Source organism: Monopterus albus, unplaced genomic scaffold, assembly GCF_001952655.1.
Source record: "Monopterus albus unplaced genomic scaffold, M_albus_1.0 scaffold69.1, whole genome shotgun sequence".
Lineage (NCBI taxonomy): Eukaryota > Metazoa > Chordata > Actinopteri > Synbranchiformes > Synbranchidae > Monopterus > Monopterus albus.
The window spans coordinates 1,416,684-1,441,167 of NW_018127949.1; the positions used below are offsets into that span (position 1 = coordinate 1,416,684).

General features: G+C 38.9%; 1 protein-coding gene across 1 annotated transcript; it reads right to left on the reverse strand.

The window, feature by feature from the left end:
• Window positions 1-19: 19 nt before the first annotated feature.
• On the reverse strand, window positions 20-24,006 carry LOC109962873 (rho-related GTP-binding protein RhoN-like). The gene is made up of 5 exons (XM_020604947.1): window positions 23,688-24,006; window positions 22,509-22,596; window positions 7,192-7,301; window positions 4,232-4,366; window positions 20-1,033 (listed from the first exon to the last, which is right to left on the reverse strand). Exons 1-5 carry the CDS (start codon window positions 23,790-23,792, stop codon window positions 779-781), a joined length of 693 nt encoding a protein of 230 aa, XP_020460603.1. The 5' UTR covers window positions 23,793-24,006; the 3' UTR covers window positions 20-778.
• Between the last annotated feature and the right edge of the window lie 478 nt (window positions 24,007-24,484).

Genomic DNA, 24,484 nt, shown 5'->3' on the forward strand with positions numbered 1-24,484 from the left:
TGTTTTTTATTATCACATGTACAACATACCAGTCACACTTTTAACTCCCTCTGTGACTTTTCTTTCCACTGTGCATTATTAGAATGGCATAAGTTTCACAACACTTGATTATTATGTGGTAAGTGATTATTTAGTTTTCAGTTTTCAATAGTAAAAGCACTTGTGGTTTAAGAAAATTAGTGTCATCGAGTTTAGTGCCCACGAATATTTTTGTCTGCCCAGATTTTCTTTTCAACTTGTCATATGAAGTGGAACAAACGAGTTAATTCCCTGACATTTATGAATTCAGAACAGTTTACGTGCATCATATTGTGCTTCAATTACTTAAACAGTTAAAGAGAGAATAGCATTTCAAAACATAACACAACATAATAAAGGTCACATCCAGCACTGTTACCGCAAGTGATCTTTCATGTTCTCTTTTCCCTTTCTCGCTTTTTTTTTTGTTTTTATGTGTTATTGTTAATCAGCCTGTTTGTGTCCATGAACATTTTTGTCCATTTGTCCATATGTGTTAAATAAAAATAGCTTTGCCACTACAATGGCCTTCGTTGATGAAAACACAGCCACAGAGAAGAATTACAAGGAGAGTTTTGCTAAACATGGACAAACAATCCCTCAAAGAGCTCCACAGGACAGCATTCCTTCTTGAATTCATCACATTGTCCTTTATGCAGTGCAAAGATTTGAAAATAATTCACCATTAAATTAAGTTCATGTGCAGTATGTTCTCATGTTCATTAGCGCACACAGATTAGGTCGCTGGTAGACTCCGGTCCTACATGAGCACGCAGCTTTTGGCTCGGTCCTTTCTAATGGCAGGTGGGTGCTCATGAATCTCAGTCCGAGGTGGCTGCTGGGAGACTCTCTTGACTCCCCGACGCGAACCAGCACGCTTGAGCTGAGGTCGATGGATGCGGGTCACAGACGCCAGGGTGGTGACATGGAATACATCACGAACGCTGTTCTCCGAATACTTGGAGGTACACTCTGCATAGGCCACGGCCCCGATCTGCCTCGCCAAATTAGTGCCCTGAAAACAGAACAGTACAAAATGTTAGTCTGTTAAGATATTTAAAAAAAAGTTTAAACTTAAAGATGCAGTTATTTTCATGGGCAGCAGAACAAACTATAAACATAGCATTGATACATGATCAGTTCTTCTAAAGTTGTTGTGGCCTGCCTCTTAGCAAACATTGCCTATGTACATCATGGATGTATTAAAGGAGAGGAGAGCTGGATACAGTATTACTAGATGGCCCCTATTCATTCCTATGAAGGTTACTCAGTGGAACATGATCTAAAAAGATCGCCATGCTTCCAGCCCTAAAAATTACCCAGATGATTCATACTGTTCTGCGTTTTTGGGCCCATTGAGCATGTGCACTTGTGCTGAGTTTCCTGCCAGACAAGTCAGGTGACTTCTAGTTGGCTCCACGCACACAAAATAACTTATGGCTAAGCTAGAGTTTCCAAATGATGTTGGACCCAATGAACCAAATTCTGATAATAAAAAGAGTTGTTTCTTGGAGTTTGTGACACTTGGGAAAATGTATTTACCTTTTTACACCAGCCCTTTTATAGTGATTCTCTATAGGAAAAATGCTTTTTCTGCCATTGTGCATCACACTAATAATGTGGAAGTTGTAGTAACGCAGTTTGGCCTCTATGCCAGATTTGCTTCACAGCCCAGCACTGTTGCTCGGGGCTTGATTTACATGTGTAGCAGACATGATGCAGCATTAGCATTCATTTGGAGCAAATCTAAGTTCAATAGTCACTTTCCTTTTAACTCCGTTGGTCACTGCTATCTCCTAAAGAAAAAGTATGTGGCTAGTCACCAACTTGTTGCTAACTGTCTGCCTTTAGTTTGAATTGTGATTTTTCCGATTTTTTGCCCACAGGTTCTTCAGCAAAAACAACCTGATGGCTTGATGAGGCCAGTGAGACCGAACCAAAACATTACAGAAAACTGAGACATTGACTTCAAATATGTTAAATCCCTTCATAAAGCTGAGAGGAACTGCAGAGTCGAGTGATAATTCATCACTGCATGTGCCCCCTTTCATATTACATGTAGTTATTTCTGTAAAAATAATTACTAGTGCAGCTTTAAAATTCAAATGTGTATGTGTGAGAGACAAGGCTGTCTTTCACACACAGGGAGCGGTGGTGTAAATGATCCTTTTTTGCATTCTTCATATGTTGTTAAAACATGTTGAACCTCTGGATTATTTGAGTCTGTGGAAAACCTCAATTCACTGACTTTGGTCATAAATGCAAACAGTGCATTTTTTCACACTCTAGAATAGGTTTATTCTTATCACCATGAACATGTCACATACTGTTACATTATCATCAACTTGCTTTGTGCAAATCAGATTATTGTGTTTGGTCATGTACTGTAATAAAACCCTATACTCTCAAAAACATGGTAGCTAGCTGGGACATACAGAAGCTAAGATCCTCCACATACCTATGAAATATTCAAGGCTTATCTGTGCAACTGTAAGACTGCAGTGTAAAAGCCCAGCTTATTCCCAGTAGTGGTTAGCACCATCTTAAATCTGGACTGGTTGTATATTGTTTGCTCATTTGGCTTATACTGTACCTGTTCTCCAGCAGCACTGAATCTGTGTGCCTGAGTGTATGTTAAAATAGGAAAGGGGGAACTTTGATGTCATTTTGATTTTGCTGATCCTTCTTTGTTTTTATTTTACTCTACTATCTCTCATATTTCTGGGTTTATTTTAGTCTCATTTGTGTCATCATTTGGATTCAGCAACTTTGTCAATGAAACAGCTGCACCGTGACAGCGTAGGTGTTGAACCATCAGTGTTAGAAATATGTCATACTAAAGAAGTATCTCGCTGTCAGAGGCGGCAATATTATTCCTTCTGTGTGAAAAACAGATCCGATCACAGCACTAGTCACGCATTTCAGTCTGGTGAATGCACTTCTGGGAGTCACCTGAGTTGTTCACGTGACTGCCATGTAAAGAACCCAGTTTTTGGCCATTTGCAATGCACCTCTTTAAATGGGGCTCCCAGAGAAAAGCTCTTTGGTTCACACCACATGTTAAAGTACAAGTCCAGCCACTTGTCCACCTGTGCTCTGTTTTCCATCATATGGATCATCATCTATTCAGCCTCAAGCCTTTTTTTCCACAGTTGATTGTTCATTCCTTCTACACATTTAGGTGACAATAGGTAGATTTTCTACAGCTTCAATGTGGCCTTTGGTCAACAGTATTGTGGAACACCCCTTTTCCACTGTAAGCATCCAGAGTGGATTAAGAAGGAGAGTGACAACATCTTTGCTGACTCTGTAAGGGCCCTTTTTATACAGTAATGGTGGATTATGGGAATGTGGAATAATTCCAAACATTAGGAGCAGCACCACTGACTTGGCCGCTATCTTCAAAAGTAAAAGGTTGAAATCACTAGCAGTAATTATACTTGTTCTCTACCAAAAATAATGGATCTGAATGGACTGGTTTAATCGAAGGCTTTGGTGAACTTGGAGCTAAACCAGTGTATGCAGAGAAACTAATCTAAGATCTTGATGGGCCAATTTTGATGCCATTACCGACAGGACAATGAAGGTAACAACTTTTGCCTTGTCTGTGGTATGAGAAATATTAATTTGTTGACAAAAGGCTGCCAAGAAGTGGGAATACACATTTACATGAAAATAGGCTATTAAAATTCATGCATGCCACTGTTCATCGCTCCAAGACACAAACAAAACAATTGTATTATCACACATCCTGCTGTTTGTCTCTTCCTTTGTTCAGTCCCAGCCCTTTTATAATCCTTGTGTTTCCACATTTGTGGAAGTTATGATCTGAAGCAAATGTCATTCTCTGAATTCAATTTGAGAAGTTTTGTTTATGTGCACAAGGGAACAAAGTAATGGGTGTCATTTGTTTGGGATGATACTATTAAATTTGTAAGTAATTTAGTGTTACTATAGGCAAATGAAAACTGCTGCAGTGGAAAATTACAGAGGACTGTACGTTTAAACCCATATGACATACATGTTTGTATATTATAATGCAGAATGAATTAAATAAAGTCTGGACAGTTCTTCACATATTTGTTGTTAGGCTATGGAAACAGGAAGAGCAGTTCATTGTGAGCTAGGTTTGACACAGCCGATTGTCACAGGTACAGGGCAGCAACGGTAATGAATTCAAAGAAAACAATACAGTTTTTTCTGTACTTCTCACCTGTTCATGGGTGACAGGAATGAGTCTGTGTTTGGAAAGCTCTCTCATGACGTTGAGGTCCGTCCTCATGTCCAACTTGCAGCCAACCAGCACCACTTTGGCATTGGGGCAGAACTCCTGTGTCTCACCTTGCCACTGTGTATTAAAACATAAATACATTCTCAGTGCCTGGGTCCCTTATAAGTTAAATACTTATTGAACTGAGGATAATACGCTATAGGGTCAACTATATGTGGAACTTTTAATTCATATGTTGCTGCATCTCATTCCAAACCATGGGCATTAATAGGCTGCTACTGTATATTAGAACCTTTTATTACGTTCGGTGTAGGCGCCAGGTTTTATGTTATGTGTTGTTTTATTTTATTCTTGTATTTTGTGAATGTGTCAAGGATGTCATTGGATCTGACTGCAAGACAAATTTACCTACGGAAATAAATAAAGTAACCTAACCTAACCTAATCTATTTACCTCTGAAGTTTTCCGCAAGCAAATACTGAAAAAAGTGGATTTTTGTGGCACCCCAGCCATAATAATTGGCAGCAGTATGATTCCCAGTCATCATTATAACGTTGAAATATGTACTTTAATCATTTATTTTAATGATTTATTTTACAACACAAACACAGTTTCTAATGATATCGTCATGATGAATTGAAATTCTAAAAAAAATGCTAATATATGTTAGTGTGACGTTGTTACAAGAAAACAATCAAATTCCATACAAATTTGTGCAAACCTTAAAGGACCGTGCCACTGTTTTTTGCATATCTTTACCGCCTTGTTAAGTTTTGTAATTCTAAATCTGTAATTCTTTGGAAGAACACCGGTGTAGTCCTTGAGGCCGTTAGCTCCGGACCTGCTACACATTACATCCTAAAACAATGCTTTGACATGATGAATATGGCAACTGGCCTCAACAGACCACAGTATAAGAGATGAAACTCAGATATTGGAACAGCACAGCTCATAGCTGTTTTGTTAGTGACAGCATGAGCTTACAACATCATGATCTTCATGGTCATAAATGCCGGAAGAAGACAGAGAAGCAGAGACAGACAATATTCGTTACAGACCACAGACATGACTCACACTACTGAACTCTTTCTGTCGTTCTCTTTCTCTCTGAGACTCCTTTCATTATCTCCTCACACCATGGCACAGGCAACCATTTTGAGCACTGTTGCCCCAATTGTTCTCCCTCACAAAGAGATCTTTACTCCCGGATGCCTGTGTTGCTTCTCCATAGTGTTGTGCTGTTGTGCAGAGTGAGCTGTTGCCTTGCAATAGTCCTCTCCAGTGAACAGTGTGCAACTGGTGAATACCAGCAATTTAGATGAGTCACAGAGCACACAAGAGTGGCTTATTGTTTGTGTAAATGTTAAGAATTGGTGAGACATTGTCCCAGATAAAGAGCAGAACGCAATCTGTCAGAGCAGAGTGTCTGGTTATTAAAGTATGAAAATTGAGACTGAGTGTTTTCAGTAACTTTAGCTGACAATTCAGTTTAAAAATATACACTCACCAGCCACTTTATTAGTTACACCTTTACAACTGTGTGCAATTCAATGTAATGCTTTCACCTTAACATCACTGCAATTTCAGGCTGTTAGGGGCTGCACCACTTTGGTCCCGACTGAAATGCTGGATAGATTTGCAGCAAAGTTTTGTGCTTCCTGGGGAGTGAATCCTACTGACTTTGCTGATCCCGTGACTTTTCCTATAGCACACCATGAAATTAACTAATTTGGTTACAGTATAAGTGAGATGTCTGTGGAATGGATTGTCATTACATTTGGTGCATTCAAGTTCCACTCAGGATGGCTTGTAGTAGCTTTGGTGATCTCTTGTCTGTTTTGCTAGAACCACATTTAGTCATGGTTCACTGCTAAATGCTACTCACATTTAATGATATTCCCACCAGCCTCAGCTGTACTTTTTGTTTAGTGCCAATTAGCATGCTAACATGCAAACACTGTACCTGCATATACCATCAGCATATACAGTAAGCATTGCCATCAGCCAGGTGTTTGTGCAGTCTGCCAATCCCCTGATACCGTGCTTATAGTGTAGCTGGGCAGAGATTGAGATAATATCTTAGACTGAGTAATGCTAGATGAGAGAGATATTCAGAAAGCCTATCATGGGAGGTTTGAATGAACGTTTGAAGAGAGATTGGGTTTAAGGGAACAAAGGATACAAAAAGGAAGAAGGAAGTGATAAGGATTCAAGAGGTGTTTTTGCAGCTTAGCAATACTGGGAAAGAATAGTTCCTCTAAAAGGAAAATTGGAGGGCACAGAAAGTGATTAGGCTGTCAGAAATGGCAGAAGAAAAAGTGCCATGTACTGCAAGGGTGTTATTTAAGAATGGAAGCTTGCAGATGGAAAATACACACCAGAGTAAATGGAAACAAGACATGATAGCACATTCCCATACTTAAGCAAAAATAAATTAGATGATTGGAGGTAACTTGAGGATAAGTTGCCTTTGTTTTGCCTTTAAACTTTGACTAGAGAAACGAACCCCTCAACATGTCACTCTGGCATCCTATGCATGCATTGTGAGATCAGTATATTCACCAGCATTACCAAGGTCATTTAATAAGGTCAAAGTTAGTTTTCAAGTGGACCCCCTGTCGCTGTGAGAATTTGTCCACCATAAAAGATAAGTGTATTGATGATGTCAGTGATGAGTGATGGCGGTGACTGCAGGAATGTGTGCAGACTGAAAGGAGGTCAAACACATGATTCTCAGCATTCACACATATTATTTGGTAGTGGAAATTCAGAGCTAATGATCGAAAACTAATGCTAGATAAGCTTGAAAATACTAGAACCTTACAAAGCTGCTGTGTTGTCTACTGTCCTGATAAGAGGCAAAATGTACCTTGAAAACTTTCTTAGCTATATTAGAAAAAAACTTTAGAGGACACAGTGCCACTTCTATTAAAGTTACTGACCTTTTTCAGGACACTATCCAGTGTCTCCGGGCGGCTGATATCAAAGCAGATGAGTACAGCATCTGCGTCAGGATAAGCCAACGGCCGTACATTGTCATAATATGCTGAACCTGTGGGCAAAAAAAATACACAGACATTACAACATTTCCAGGTGGATTATATGTAATTTATCTACATTGCTGAAGAGTTAACTTTTATTTTTTTCAGAGTGAGTCATTACAGAGCACCTCTAGCAGTAATAACTGTGATTAAATGTAATTACCATGCACATACTGAAGCCACTCTGCAGATGACAGTGAGTGGGTGTGATTTGTTACGAACAGAGGGGTCTCGTCTACAACCCCTGGTCTGTTTGTCTGACACTCTTGAATAAGCCAACAGACAGACACGTGACAATGATATAATGAATCGCTCAGACAAAGAAAGCATTACCAGGTATTTCAGAATGGCATGCTTTTTTTTGCCAGGGGCCCAGACTGAATTGAGCATTGTGACCCAGGCAGGGGACACATTCCTGTCCAGAGGGGGACAGAATTCCCTCTCTGTGTCCCTCATTGTCTCCATCCCTATGGCTTTTGTCACCATAAACCAGGCTTTGGCAACTTAACAAAAATGTGTTTGACAGAAAATTCCCACAAAACCTTGAATGTGAATCAATGATACACATACTATAGAGCACAAATGCAAAAGCCCAGTTTATATTGATTACATCTCAAACATATAGGCTATTTTCAAAATAACACAAATTTTAATTAAAAAAATTAGTTAAGCAATCTCTCATTTCTTTTTAATAAAAGTATATCCTAAGCTGTTATCTTAGTAGGATGGGACGTCATTTCCAGAGACACATAAGTATTTTTACAAGTACAGCAGAACTACGTATATATGCTAGAGTTGTGCAGCGTAATGGCTTTTGTTCAGCTGCTATCATTAGATGCCGATGATTGCAAAATGCTTAAACAAAAGACGCATTTGCCCATACACCCAAGATTATTATATGAACAGAGACAACCAACCTAAGATATAAGCCAGTTGCTTTCAATTTTTACATTTATCTGTCCTTGAATGCAACAAGTGGATGTCATCACAGGAATCAATACCAGTAAATACACCAATATAAACTGCTTAAATTAACAGCATATTATTCTCATTATTAATGTTAATATTAATTCAGGGAGAAATGTTTCTTCTTATTTTTGCTCAATTAATAATTTATATAATTGGTCAAGAAATTTAGACCCTGGAAACATAAGTTTAACACTAAAATCTAAACTCAAGGTCCACGTACTAGGTTTTTACATAGCTTTCAACCTCATATCAGGGTTTTCGTCACCAGGTCCAATTTGAACAGAGACAGATCAAAGTTCCATGTGGTAATAAATGCTCAGCATGTACATGATAATTAGTAAAACACCATCAGCTGAGGAGGAGTGAAAAAAGTGACTGAAAGCCCTGGAAAAAGTGAATAAGTGAACCTTGAGTTCCTTTTTTTTTTCAAATATTTTTCATTTATTTTGTTGTGAGAAAGGCTGAAAAGCACCTGGTATAAAATGTGAATGAACAAAGCTTTTTAACTCAGATTACTGGCCCCTTTTTGTTAGAGTATAAAACCATCTGATCAAGACAGTTACATTCCTCCCAAACTTCCCGAGGCAACAGGAGTAAACAAAAAAGAAAAAAAAAAAAGCATGGCAAAATAATAACATAATGAAACTCCATTATGCTTTAATGCAATTTTAGAAAGCCATTTCTTGCTAGTTCTTTTACATTTTTTCCCAAGCAGAAATAATGAAAGTGGAAATCTATTCTCCATTATAAATGTTACGTTGATTGTAGACAGCAACATGGCTCGGAAATTAGCTCATGAATATTTTCAAATAAACTGATTTGCGAGTAGCTGTCCAGGGTGCTGATCCCAGTTTGCAACTGTCAGTGCAAGGGAACAACATCTCCCATGAGCAGGCAACCAGAGATCACTCTGTCCTATCTAATCCAGCTGAGTACAGCCCTTTCTTTAGAATGTTTACCCTTTGGACAGACTGCCCAATAAGACAACACGAGCTGTTTATTTAGCAGCATGTTTATTGAGTTTAGGTGATTGCCGCTCTCTGGTGTATTCACTTAGTTGGTACTCCTTCAACAGTAATTTAGTTGTTTATTGTTCTGCCAAGTCCTCCTCTATTTGGTCTTCCTGCCCCTGCAAGAATAAACAAGACTGAGACCCTCCTGAGATTCAAGTCTCTCTGTTCCCCTCATCGGTGGTTCCAAAAACAGATAGAGATAGAGATAGAGATAGCTCTTCAACGGATCGCAGTCAGCAGTACCCTTTCAGAATCTAGGGTCTGAGGTTATAATGACTATTTCACTTTCATGATAATTATAGTATACTTCATATGTCCCTTAGGAAATCTGGAAATCACTCATACTTACAAAATGTATTCAGATTCACTATGCCTGATAAAATGGCTATTAGTACAATCTGGGACGCTGGCAGTGTTTGCTTGACTCGTCATAAAAAGCATAAATTCGAGGTCAGACACACAAACAGACTGCAAGCCTCAAAGTTCATGATGACAACTAATCTATGGTCAGCACTCAAGCTGCAGCTAATGTGTATTGATCTGCAAGCTTTTTTGACCCTCTCTGGGACTTGTAGTATGATGCCCCTCATGGGAAGGCTCCTGCTGTTGTAGCAACAACTCAAAGAAACTTAAGTCCATCTGTCTCTGTCTTAAAACTCTCATCAAGAACAAGCTCATAAGAGATAATCACTGCTTGAATTAAGGACAACATGAGTGTCCTTTACTTCAGTAGATCATAAAGAATAACATTTCAGTTTGATATTTACTTGTTTTTTGAAATATTTATAGTCAGAAACAGTAGTTTCACATAAAAGGAGCCAATGAAACAGTCAACTGTTTTAAATGTGCCTCTGCTGCACAGTGTTTGGCAGATGACGCACAACAGTCTGGCAAACAGCAACACCACGCTGTGACTCCACATGGGGTTGTCATGCTTTTGTTGTGTGATGCTTACAAAAAGCTGTGTTTCCTTTTTTTTCGCTATCCATTTGGTTGCTTCCAGCAACACAATTGTAAGCATTTACTGCCCCTGTTCTCTTGCCGTTTCATGTAATCCACTTATGTGCTCTTTTTGATGGCTATCTGGCTTATATTGTGTGGCTGCTTAGAGAGGTTGATCCTTCCTAAATGACTCGTGCAGTGTCTGGATGATATCTTTCTTAGTGTGACACATAAAGCTCGACCAAATTTGTCAAACACTGGGAATCTGTCACCAACCAGAATTTCCTCCCATCAAAATTTCAATAAGTAAATCCTCTGTATCCCTCATAATTACACTAAGAATAGCTAAAGCAATCTCTGCCATGTCATCAGATGGTGAACAAAAAAGTCAGCTCAAGCTCCAGATTTTATATCTGCACATACTATAACTGACAAGAAAAACAAGAAAGGACATGTCATGTACTAAAAGACTAGGGATGTAATAATATTTGTGTTTTCATGATATCGCGATATCGCGATAATGTCGTGGGACTTTGGCGGTATTTACATATGGGTATTTTGTTAGTATAACTGTGTGCTGGCCACAGAATTTGAAACTTACATGATCCATCATCAATGTTTAGAACCGTTGTGTGGCAACATTTCAGTTTTTCCTTTTCAAGCAATGACAATTTGCAAATACTGTCGGATGAAGGCAATACTATCCCCATCTAGGACCGGGGCAGGGCAGCCCTGGATACATCTCACAGAAACAGTCAGGACATGACATTATTTTATTTTGTCTCATAAAAGGACTGCTACTGAGTGCTGCGTTATCTTTTTAGCTTACATTACACAAAACGCTGATTTACACTTTAGTAAGGGGCTTTTTTTTCTTAATTTTTTTTTTTATATCATGATAAACTTTGTATCATGGACTTTTTATTGTGACAATATCGTACCGTGAGTTTTTGGTATCGTTACATCCCTAAAGAAAGACATACAATTATTTATTGTTACAGAGATAAATGCGTATCGTTAATACAACTATGCCCAGCCTGCCTGAGCTCACAGAACCAGAATCAGTGATAGGTTTCTTAATGAACAACCATTAATGAGCCCCACCAGGCAGGTTTTTTAATTATGAAATGAATGAAGGAATATTATCTATTCTTTGTTAAATATGGTAAATCTTGTTAGTGATTTTTAATACTCTGGAGATATCTCCTTTTCTCATTTGTCTCATTTCATTATTAAACATCCACTGGCTGTTGTATTTTGGGAAATTGCTTAGTCAAGCTCAAAGCTGTGAAGTGACTGATAAGAGGAGACAATCAAACTGCATGTTGTATATTTCAGTATTCATAGTGCTGCATGACTAAGAAGAAACACATTCGTACCTGGAGATATTTGTGCAGAAAGCCATTAGACTCCACTTTTAGGACATTTTTGTCTGCCAGCTTCCATCATGGCACAGTAATGTTCATTAATATTAAAATCCTGTTTGTCCCAGTCATGCCCTTCTGAAGAAATAGGGCGTTTTTTGGGTTTTCATCCACGTCTAAATGCCTGAAATATATCCAGAGAGGAAACGGCAGTAAAAAATTTATGCTATTGATTAATGTATTTTTCTGCCACTGTCTGAATATATAAATAATGCTGCCCTTGGAGATTAAGCATCACTACCACACACCGGTGCTGTGTGACAATACAACTGTCTGGTAAATAGCTGAAGAGAAATCAACCTGTGTGGTCAAATGATTATCATACAGTAATAGAATCCACTCAGTAGACACACACAAACACACTCACTCAGTGTGGCTAATCACTTTGAGGTACCCTGCAGAGCAGGAAATGTGCTGCTCTGCCTCTCTCTGGCTGTAAAGAATTGCATTCAAATTTCATTTCCCCATTGTCGCATCCAAACACAGAGCAAAAAAGATCCGATTATTTAATGTTTCACTTGTTGATTTAATAATTCATCTATACAGTGTGTCTATTAAGCACTTAAGTATCATGATGGCTAGTCCCAGTGGAACTAAAACTTTAAATTTAAAGGGGAACTTCACCAATGTTACACATGGCAATTAGTTTATTATGTAGAGTACTTAACAATTGTTTGCTGCCTCCTGTGGCTCTGGACGAGCTTTGTCAATTCTAAAACAAATTAGCATGGGGAAGTTACGTGAGGTTAAAGACTGTGTGCTTTTTACCAAAAATATGCTTGTCAGTTGTACTGTGGGAAATGTAGGATCCAGCAAAGCTCTACTTTGGAACTTGACCCATAGTAGGAACACAATACTGTATATTGGCCTGTGCTGCTTCACCGGGGGTTTGCTCAGTTGTCATGGAGATCAAATGTAATCACATTATCTATTTATGGCACTTGTGGTTACTGGTGGCCATACTGCAAATGGGGAAGAAATGATGACAATTCAGCCATCTCCATGACAACTGTATAAACTCCAACTGCAGGGAAAGTGAAGAATTATTCGGTCATATGTTCTGATGTGGGAATCCACCTTCTGGGAAATGAAGCAGGAAACCTGTAGTGTAGTGTCACGTTTGTCATATGATTAAAGGTATCGTAGACTAGCCAGAGCTTTTTAAAGACTCATTTGGATACATTCAATGACCTGACAGGTATAACAATATTAAATGTTTCCAAAGTCAATAAAAAAATAGTATGACCACAAAAACAAAGATAAGGACTTAATTAGTTTCAAAATCCGAATGATGTTCACATTAAAATTAACGTAATGTAAGCTGTGCTCCTTTATGTTGAGAATAATCCATTTTTGCTGTACATAAATCATCAACCTGTGTAACTTCAGTACGCTGTGCTTGTCAGCATATTTCTCATCTTGAATACCAAACAAAAGCCTGTAAGCAGTGCAGGGGAAGAAGTGATGCTGTTGCTGCCAATTATATGAAAAGGCAAACAGTATTTGCACAATGTGCTTGTCAACAATGTGACAACTGATTTTAACTTTCCACACACAGTGCACATGTGCATTTTCTGTATAGTTTACTGACAGGTCTACTCTTCAAATTATGAAATTCCTGTTTCACTGTTCACTAACTGTTAATGAAATGTGTTGACTGAAAGTGTTGAATGTCATCAGCCTTTGACGAAGAGTAATCAAGCCAAAGTTCAGCCTCTCAGTCGAATCAGGTTACTCAGGTCTGACTGACGTGTTTAAGGTTTTTCATTTACAGTGTTACTGGTAACAAAAAGTCAGGCTGGATTTCAGTGGGAGATTTTGTGTGATGTTCTGGCACATTTCAAAATCAATGGGCACAGAGGGAGAGCGCTGCCAGAGAGCGCAGTTTTGCCTGAAATCAGCAGTAATCCTGCAGGATTCCTTAAAATTAATGACAGAAGGAACAGAATGACATCTGCGCATCTCCCCTTCACATTAAACCTCCCAACTCCTGTTGTGATTTTATATGCTGTGAACTTCTGAGCAGTCGGATGTTCCACAGCACAGCCAGCCCCGAATCTGGGATCAAGCTTAAAGCTACAGTATGTAACTTTATTCAAGTATTCTTGTTGTAGAAATCTGCTCCAAAACTTGGCTTAAATTGGAGAGGTGCTGTCGAAGCCTCCTGTGACCCAGGCTATTTGAACAGCACTGGCAGCAGTGCAGAGATGTTGGCTTCTAAATGGTTTTCAGCGGGATGGACCTCTCTAATCAATCAGAGATTTTCAGTTATTTCTGCTTGATCAGTAAGTTTTGCTGCATTCTCATTTCTTGTAATTTGATAATGATAGATAACTGAAGAGCTGGGCAGAGCGTAGCAGAGCATAGTACAGCATAATGGAGCGGCGAGAGGAAGGGCTGGGCTCAGCAGAGTGAGTTGATTTGGAGTTTCAGGCTGGTGCTACCTTAAGTTATGTATTGTAGCTTATATGAACTTATGAACCACATACAGTGTCTTAGATAGTGGAAACACACACCCAACTTTGTCCTGCTGCTCCTACACTTCATCTACTGAATACTAAAAAAAGATTAATCAAGTTCATGTTAAATTGAGTTAGAGTTAAAGCTCAAATATATTACAAACTGCATGTATGTGTAATAGCTACAGTTGCATTTATGAGCTAGTAACCGGGTTAAAAACATTTACTAAGATAATCGTAATGAAAGAAATTGAGTGTTTTTCCCATGCAATAAAAAACAAATGATTATTTGAGATTATAATAATCATTTTTAGAATTAATTTGCATAATCATTGAAAATTAAAAAAAATTGCCCTATTTTAAGTAACTGCTAACTCAGTTTTAAATATAAAGCCTTTTATCAACTAAATCATTAATCCAACCAAAGTAACAGTAACAATAAATACCGCTTTGCCAGCACTGAAGTGGGCTGTGTTTTATATCAGATCAATTTGAAATGTATTGGATTTTTCTGTTTAGTGATTCCAGCAGTTAATCCACTTTGAGGAGCCGTTATTGATCTAGTTTGTGCACTGACATGGATTAGTTTGGACTAGCAAATATAGTCATGATAGTAGTAAATATATAGTTGTGATGCGTTTAAGTCATTTATGAAAACAAAAACAAAGAAACATAAAAGCAGAAAACACGATGTGCACTGTTTGTTCGCACAGTAAAATAAGCAGAATATCAAAAATCTGTAGAAATAGGGTCACCACTACTGCAACCCCTGCAGCCCTCTCAGTAATGGCCGGGGCGCGGGGGTTAAAAAGAGTGGTCATAGCTATGTCTTGCATTATAGATAAGGGATAGAGAGAGTCTTAAGTGGATGGATAGACACCTTAAGTACCCTGTGTGTGTTTTTGTGTCTACCAAAGTGCACTACAAAATGTAATTACCTTTTTTCATTCCCATAATGTAACAACTGAGCCATCTATAAAATGACAAATCACAGCCTAAGCCTTTGTTTGTCTGTATAGCCAAATGTTTATTTTTTTGTTCTGTTAACATTTTATTCATTTCTGTAAGTATGGTCCATTTTACCCTCCTGTTAGTCACTAGATGGGGTAGTGTTTTGCCTAAAAGGAGTTTAACTTTGGGTTTTCTGGGTTTTTTTTCAGTTTGTTACACTTGTCAAAGTAGAACTTTGAAAGACATTTCTACCAGTTGTTTCTGTGCAAACCTAACCGAACTTCATGTCATATGAAACATTCATTCATTCATTTTCTACCACTTAGTCCCTAAGAATTTTTAAAATAAATAAACAAGTTTGCACTTCATGCAAAACTCCAATCAATCAATATTCTTTTAGTTACACAGGCACTGGAGGTAGAGACACACCAAGCCTCCCCTGGGAATGTGAGCGGAGACACATCTAGGCCATTGATTTTCAATGTACCCTTGGTCTTCTAATGGGCTGCATGAGCAGAGGAGGATCAGACCAGGTTAACTGGAGCGCAGGCTTGCACCATGACAACACACTGACACTCATTTAGTCCTCACTCAGCATCCTCTCTCCTAAACATGACTCTGATCACTTAAAACTGAGCACTTCACTTTGACACTACCTCCCTCCATCACTTCACTCTTTCTATTCCTATTATCTCTCTGAGCACTTATTCATATGCTACTCACACTCACAAACATACCACATGTGTTTAGCAGAAAACAGCACTTGGACTAAAAATCCTGTTTCCCACTGTCTGCCTTTCTGTCCAAATAGCCTTTGAAATGCTTCACCACACCAAGCTATTTTCCCTGCTCATTTCTATCATGGAGCCAGGTGCCACTCACGCACAGACGCTTGTTCAGGGCACATCTGGGTAGGGCTTTCAAGGAGCCAATATGTAATTGGGGTCATAAAAGCTGCTCATGAATGAATGATGGATTATTGAGGCAAGCTCTACCACAGAATATGTTGACCTGGGAAGGATGGATGGATTGATGCGACAGGGTTTTATACTGTAGGGTGTACAGTGCCAGTGATGTTTGCACAGTATATGACAGAAGGAGCTAGCAACATGTGTATAGTGAGTGCGAGTGCAAGCAAATGTGTCGGGACATGTTCTTATTGACTCATCAAGCCCTCAAGGAAGTATCACAGAAACTGCAAATTACGTGCTTCTGAACAGGAAGCTGCCTGGAGGACAGAGTTCAAGGCGGCAAACCTCAATGTGTTTGTTGCTGACTGTTTTAAGGTGTGACGCTGCAGGTTGAGCAAGTTGCTTTATGGAATCTTACTGTACCTTACACGTTCTCATGCTCAGTTGTGAAATGTGTTTTTGTTTTATGTGTTTTATATGTTTTGGAAGGTTGTGTTCTTCTGTCAAGAATATTCCACAGGCATAAAACTGCTTTTAGCTGCCAGCCAGCCACCGATGAAAACTAATCCAGGATTCAACCAAAATGTGATTTCTTTGCTCCAACAGTAAGATGATCTGGATGAATCCAGCCGCCATACATATTGTAGCTGATGACAAAACCTAAAGCTCTAATTTCAAATTCTGTGATGTGTCTTATGAACTTTTGTGGAAAAGTTGCCAATTATTCAACCTAATTAATCACTCTGTGACTAAAATTAAAAGGGGAATTAATGTGTGTGAACTGTCACTGCAACTAGCTTTTAAAATCAAAATAGTGATTAAAGCTTTTTTTTGCTACTTGGGAGCAGTGGAAACAAGCTCCGAACACAACAATGATGGTCCGTGTCAACACATGAGGTTATGTTGGGTGACAGTTAAATTTAATGAAGTGGCAAAATACCAGTCCTAAGGATGAAAATGGTATCAGCTTTGAGCCTGGCTCAAAATCTCTGCCATCAGGCTCCAGCCTCGTTGTCACTATGTAGAGTAGATCTTTCCCCAGCTGTTGCCTCTCGGAGCTACTTCAGTCCTCGTGTCACACAGCAGGGTGTACTGAGTGACAACACTCGATTTCCATTGACGATGAATGGGCAGCTGTCACTAACCTAGGGATTTGTCTGTGCGTGCTTGGAGTGCTCAGCAGCGCAGTCTGCTTTGTTCTTCTATAACTGCTGAGAGAAAATACAGTATCTAACTTATTTCTTCACTATGTTCACCTGCCAGATGCTCAATGTGTCTCTCTGCCATTTAGCTTACAGTGCATTTTCCACACAATATAAATATACTCGGCCCTTCTTCTATTGAGCAATGCAGTTTGCACAAAAACTTTTTACGCAGCCTCTATACTAAGGTGAAAAAGGACAAGGTCTGTTTAAATGCCAACTTTAGAATTATAGCATTATGATGTAAAATTAATTTGAATCCTAGAAAAAAAAAAGTTACTTTATGGCACATTAATAAGCTGAGTAGCACCAGGCAATTAATAAAGAACATAAAGGTCATCCTAAGACTCTACATATTAATGTAATTTATGACCCTTTTAAGTTTTACATTGGCAAATTGGTTGATAATTGACTAGCAAAGATGCTTGTGAAAGTGAAGTCATAACAGCTCTGACTTCATTTGAATTAGTGCAAGAGGAAAGTTACTGGTTAGTAAAAAAATGAAATCACACCTCACAGAACCAGTGGCACATATATGTCCAGAAACCACTTCGTGCATGTATCCTAGACAAAGATCCTTCAGCTAGAAACTGATCAATCAACCGCAAAATTATACTCAGCACCAAGTTTTTTCTCTATTGACACAGCACATAAAGAAAGAGAGCATGTGGTGTCTGAGCTGACAGGGAGCACTGAGAACAGGATTTTTAGAGTAAATGAGAAGAATGAGTGAGAAGTGTGGGAGAGACAGAAAGAGATAGAGAGACAGAGAAGGAAGACGCAAGGTCAGCTAATGGAGTGCGAGAGTGCTGAGAGGGTGCTGCCCCAATACAGTGGGACTCCTGACCTTGACTTGCTGGAAACAGAGAACAGGAAATGGACTGGAAAGAGGGTGGCAGCCGGAGTGGATATTCGAAATAATGGATGGAATTAAAGAGAGTGAGAGAAAAGCCGCAGAGAACAGCAAATAGAGAAATGAAAACTGTGTTATAGAGCACGAGGCCAACTGGGATCAGAATTTAAAGCCTGGCTCTTTTATTCATGTGGAGGAGAACAACAACTGCTGTGTCATTATAATCAAAAATACTTCCAATTTGAGACTAATTAGTTTTTCTTTAATGGGGATTCGATGTAACGATTGCCTTTTGATGGCACCACATGGTCTATTGCACATTAAAATATTGCAGAAGCTTCTTACAACTGAGAATTTGACTTATTACTTGAGTAAATTGTTATAGGCAGAAATGTAAGTGCTTCCCAACAGAGCTTTGGTTTCAAATGCATATTACTTTTCAGCATCAGCATTATAAACCCCAGGACGTTGCAGTATAAAAATAGTATGTGCAAATACAAACTTAACTGAATAAGTGTAGTGTTTGATAACTAGGTTTTGGACAGAGTTAGTCTAATTGTTTCCTTCTTATGAGCGAAGCCAAACCAGCGATGGCGCCGGCCACCCACAGGATCTGATTGGCCACCTGGTACTTTATAATTGATAATGGTCGCTTTATTTTTATTTTATTAAATCATGCATTAGAAAAACATTCAAAGTCACGGCTTCGTAGGCAATAACTGCTGTGCAACAGTGATGTCCCCGTATGAGTAAATGAGGAGCAAAAGAAGTTTGCTAAAGAAAGCACAATGTGCATCTCATTTGTGCACAAAATAAATAGTTTGGTTCTTAATAATTAGTTTTTTTATTTCATAGAACCAGGGGGTTTAATTTACTTTCTACATGTTTTTAAATATGCTACCCCTCTCTAAGGCTCAGCCTCAGTGTGGCCACCTCATCCAAAATTTTCTAGATCTGCCCATGTTTCTTGGAGATTGATGTTGTGCGTCATTGGCAGCGTTTCTTCATTGGAAAAACAGTCAAAGCTTCTTAGGCAATATTAAGATGGCGGTTATTATCATTGTGCCAGCTCGTAGATGTTAAACCACCCTGCAGGTTGGAATTATTTTATTCAGTTCAGTTCAGAAGTATTTCATTCTGTTGCTGGTACAAGCTATAAACTCAGCACTTGGTTGAAGTTAGGGAAAGGTCACGGTCTGGTTTAATACAATCCCTAATCTTAACCAGAATTCATTTGATGCCTAAACCTAACCAATAGGACTATGGATGCAAACTCCAGTGTCTGTTCTTTCCCCCTTGGAAAATTTGACAGTTATTCTGGCCCTGTAACACAGTAAAGGTCTTGAACGAGAGTCTCACTTGACTTTCTTAGGCTCAGCTTTTAAACCAACATGAATTAAAAATAAAAAAAATCCCTAAATTGCTAAGGAAGTAATTGGAAATTTCAACTTTTACAGTTTTAAGAAAACTGCACAAACTATCTACTGACAAAGACCATAAGATAAAGCCCCCAGAACGGCTACTGTTTTCATAATTCCTTTTTCCAACAACGCACTTTGAATCACATTAACTCACTTTGTTCTGATTATAATCTCGACTCTGTGAAGAAAGAGCACACACAGATTCAACGAGGGAGGAATTTAGTCAGGCAGGAAGAAAGAAATAAAGAGAAAGATCTGAACCTATGACACAGGGAGTCTGTAAACAAGCATGTTTAGATGTAAAGGAAGGAGGTGGGAGGTGAAAGAGGCAGTGGGTGGTGCACCAGGATGAAGAATGAAGGAGACAAGGGGCAAGTGTTTGGTCACATGGCAAGTGCCTGATTAATTAAATCCACTGTTTGTTTCTGCACAATGAGCCGGCGCAGCTCGGAGGCTCGTCCTGGCACCTTGCCTAACTCTCTGCTCTCTGCGACAAGTGCTCAGCCTGCCCCTTCTCTTCTTCTTTGCCCCTCTTCTTCTCTTATCCTCACTCTTACCCACACAGGTGCTTTGGCCTTATATCTGTGAAGAATGTGTTCTTTTATGATCTGTATTTGTGTCTTCTGATGTTCTGAAGCCATCAACAAATGTGTTTTGTTAAAGGCACTTTCTGAATAAATTTGACATCATATACGATGCAGTTAGTGTTACAGCAGCTCACAGCTAAAACCCCCTTTGTACATATGTCAAGTGGCTGTAACCCCCATATTGAGCCATCGCTAAGAAGAGAGAGGTATCAAGGTGAATTGTGGTAGTAATACTGATGTATATGTTGATGCACCTGTCTCCTGAGACAGACCCAGAATAACTTGCAGGGGATGCTAAGAGGCAATGCACATCTTCTCTTTGTGGCTTATGTAACGTTCAGACATGGATCTACTGCCTTGACAGAAATACTATCAATTAAATTAAACAAATATTTTAGTAAAATAAGCTTATTTGCTTCTTGTTGAGTGTTAAATAATGAGACTGTTACCACTCTCATGTCTGTATGTAGTAAATATGAAGTTTGACTCACTTAACTTGGCATAAAGACAAGAAACAGGGAAAAGGAGCAAACCTGGCTCTGTCTAAAGGTTTAAAAAAGAATCCTCTAAAGGTGTGTGTTCAGACAGAAAATAGGGCATAGGTTTGAATGCTGCATGTTTGGTGTTTATTCACCCCCAAAAAACCAATATACCAACAGACACATCAGCACACAACCATGCAAATTTCAACTTGAATCACCTGTAAAATTTGCTTTGTGCTCTGTCTGCTATCTAAAGACACAGAAAAGCTCACTAATTAACCAGTTATATCTCATTAAAAATGATCTAAAAAGGTCATGGGCCGGTTAAGTGCCAGATTATTCTGCAAGTTTTCATTCCTACACTTTGGCTTTTGTACGGATCAAACTGATAAAATTGAATGTGTTAATTACTGAGGCAGATGCACTGAGCTAAACTAGCTATTTCCCCATGTTTCCAGTTTTTGTACTACTACTGTGCTACACACATGAGACAAGAAAGTAAATAGGCATATTACCCAAAAGGATGAACTATTCCTTTAAACCTTGGCACTTTATTTTTACTTGTACAGCTTAGGCAGACTTTCTAAGTTATACCAAATGGTTATATAAACTGTGGTTATATAAACACTAATAAACCAGTTATTATTTCTTTATGACTTTGTAAAAAGCCATTCATAAAGTTAACATACCAGTCTGGAAACATTCCATTTGGCTGGTGTAGATCCTCCCATAAAAAGTAACACCTGTCTTTGTGTCATAGTCGCAGATATGATCAGATCGAAACAGATTTTGCTAAGTTTATTTATGGAGAAGGTTTAGTGTAATATTGTTCAGCATTGAGGCTTTTTTCAGAAACACCTAACATCTTACTGATAAAGGTTCACACAGGCAGTATGTTCTGTCTCTGCCGTGTGCACGGAGATGCCATTAACATGACACAATATAGGCACACGCACCACACAAAAGGATTGAATTAAATATTTTTTGTTGGGTGGAGTAAATCACTGTTTAAATGTTCCCATGGTGTAATTATTATTCAACCATACAACTCAGTGAGAGAAAGGTGTGTGTGTGAAACAACCAGTAATTTCAGAGGGTGTTGCTCAGACTCAGTAGACCGGCCTCACCCACTGCAAACCAGCAGACAGCACCAGCCTCCGCAGCTGCAGCTCTTAATCTCCAGCTTGTCTAGCTGGTCTTTCTGTCTGTCTGCATGGGTGGAGGTTAATGGACCACTGTGCATTAAAGCTGCTCTCTGGTTGTGTGAGAGCAAGTTTTCTGCTCTTATGAAATGAAATGTGAAAAGACCTAATGGCTGACAAAGGGAGAAAGTTAACTTACATGTAGAGACTGAAAGAATCAGAGCTCCACAAACTCTCCCAATTCTCTCTCCAATATGTGAAATAAATACTGATTCTGAGGCTAAAAATCAACAGTCCCTGCCTGTTAGCCTTCACTTTACAGGTTTTAACAGCTGCCCTGAAGCCATAACAGCACTAAGACAACATTGTTTAACTCAGAATAACAAAATCAACACTGAAAAATCATCCATGTTACATGATGCCAACTGTAGCTGTAAGCTAAGTCAGGTATGCAGCTGCTTCAGCCAGGCAAGTGTTGAATGACACATTGTTTATCCTCTTACGAAGCTGATTTAACTCTGGAGTGGCCGTTCAAGACCAACTGTAAGTGTCAAATTGACTCTAAAAGTGATGACAGGAGTAAAATTATTTAGACTGTATGAAAACAGACGTGTTCTGTCTGCCAATGATGTGTCTACATCTAAAACTTAATTCAACTCATTTAAAATACTATTAAAATGGAAACCAGTCCTTCGAACATTCTAAATGTGGGTGCTCGTGTTTTTGGTCCATAGCCTGGGTGATGAGGAGGCAGTTATAGTACAGTAACTTCTTCGTGTGCTGATGATGTGGCTCACCTCTCATTGGCATGATAACCTTTCCACACAAAGCAGGGATGAAACCAAGCCCTTATGAGTCTTACCTGAAGTGTCCCACATGTTGAGCTCGATTCTCTGCTTGTCGATCTCAAAGCTGGCTGTGTAATTCTCAAACACCGTGGGAACATAATTCTGAAATGAGTCATATGAGGCTGACATTAGATCAAAGCTCAGAGTGGTGCTGTGTGCCTTTTGACATTTGTTGTGATTTTCACAACATGAAACATCTGAATTTAAAGGTTATTTCAGATAGGATAAAGTCATGAATTGAAGTAGCTGTGGTGTAGGCAGAAGATGGTGTGTGTGCATGGAGCGCACAAGAGACTAATTCTTAATTTTGACTTATTTTCACATTCAGAAATTTTGGTCAACAAGCTTAAACTTCATTATCTTCAACAGTTTAAGAGGTTCAAATGGGGAAATGTTTACAGTACTGAAGAAATTTTAGTCTTATCAGATCTATATTCCTTCTTTTGAATAACACACTTATTTATATCTGCCAGTTAAATATATTTCCTGTTGTTGTTAGTGTGTTGAAGATATTTTTCTTCTCCTCTTGACCAGTATATAACTATTTAAGTGTTATGTTATTTTTGTGCCTAAAACGTTTACTTACATGAACTAAACCAGCAGATTATTTTGTGAATTGTTATCAATAGACAACCATATTTTATTAAAACGTTCAAATTCTACATTTAATTCTTTACATATCTCTAAGATACTCAAGCGAGTAGTGAGTCAGAGGCGGGTCAGCTCACTTGTTTTTGTGGAAAAATCGGTGGTCTTTCAGTTTTTCAGCTCGATGCGCAAAAAGTCCAGATTTTTATAGCAACTGAACACTGAATGGACATCGGCCTGAGGCCTCAAGGTCTACATTTAATTTAGACATTTTTTCATTATAATAGGTATCACAGATTCAGCAAAATGACATGATAAAGACAGATATAACCTTTCCAACGAAATCACCTTTGGGCAGCATATGGTCTAATGTTCAGCGTCTAAGTTCGCGTTATAAATATAAAATACATGAAATCAATAGATCACGCCTTGTGAGTCATTAGTCGGTTACCATCTTAATGATGCATGAAGGTTTGAACTCCTGCTGGACATGTCAGGTTGCATGGAGACGCCGTGCCATTTGGTCTCAGTGATTTTACGCACGTGTGCTGCGCCATCATTCCTGATTGTTTATTTATTTATTTTAATGAAATACTGTTTCTTACCTCTGGATATGAGTCTTTGGCAAAAACGTGAAGGAGAGCCGTCTTGCCACACTGCGTATCCCCGACAACCACAATCTTACAGCGAAGTAATCCCTTGCTCTCCATCGTGCCCCGTGTATCACTGAGTAATTCTGTGCCTACTTGTCATTTAGCTCCAAACAAGCCGAATCAGATCTAAATGTTATGAATATTGTGTAGGTTTCTTATGAAGAAGCCAAAACTTCAGCTTCACCGTCTATAGTTTCAGCTACATGCTCTGCGCAACGCTGCGCTCCTGTGCTCCACCGGTGAAGAGAAACACGCCGATGACACCTGTCGAGGGAGCGTCATTACAGCTCATTTCCTTACAGATACTTCGAAATAAAAGCATACAAACTACTAAATATACAAGTAATAAACTTGGAATTAATACAACGTATTAGGGCAATGGTAGTCTGAGATATGCTCATTGGCTACCTCCTTATTGTAGCTGGCTGTGTGATGTTGTGGCCACACTGACTAGATTCTACACAACCAGGGGCTGTGTCTGCTGAAGACGATATCCTTCATCTCCATGATGAACACGCTCTAGCGCCTAGTATTATATTTGTATTAGCTACTGGATTATTATTTTGAAGGCAAACCGGTCCTACTTCCGGTCTTCCTCTGGCTGTTTCTGGCTGGCTTAGTGCAGTGTAGTGCGTTTCACACAAGTGAGACGCATTTTTGATGAGTTATAACTTTAATATCAGCGGTCCTAAAAAGTCGATAGCGCATATGAAATGTAGCCTAATAGTTTGATCGGTTTATTCACTTCA

What these genes read in the sequence shown, in the direction of transcription:
- LOC109962873 (XM_020604947.1), bottom strand. Translation starts at nt 23,792, where the DNA reads ATGGAGAGCAAGGGATTACTTCGCTGTAAGATTGTGGTTGTCGGGGAT. An exon ending in CCAAAGACTCATATCCAGAG is followed by an intron (nt 22,597 to 23,687) that starts GTAAGAAACAGT and finishes GACTCATTTCAG; the next exon opens with AATTATGTTCCCACGGTGTT. An exon ending in TGGATAGTGTCCTGAAAAAG is followed by an intron (nt 4,367 to 7,191) that starts GTCAGTAACTTT and finishes TTTAATACACAG; the next exon opens with TGGCAAGGTGAGACACAGGA.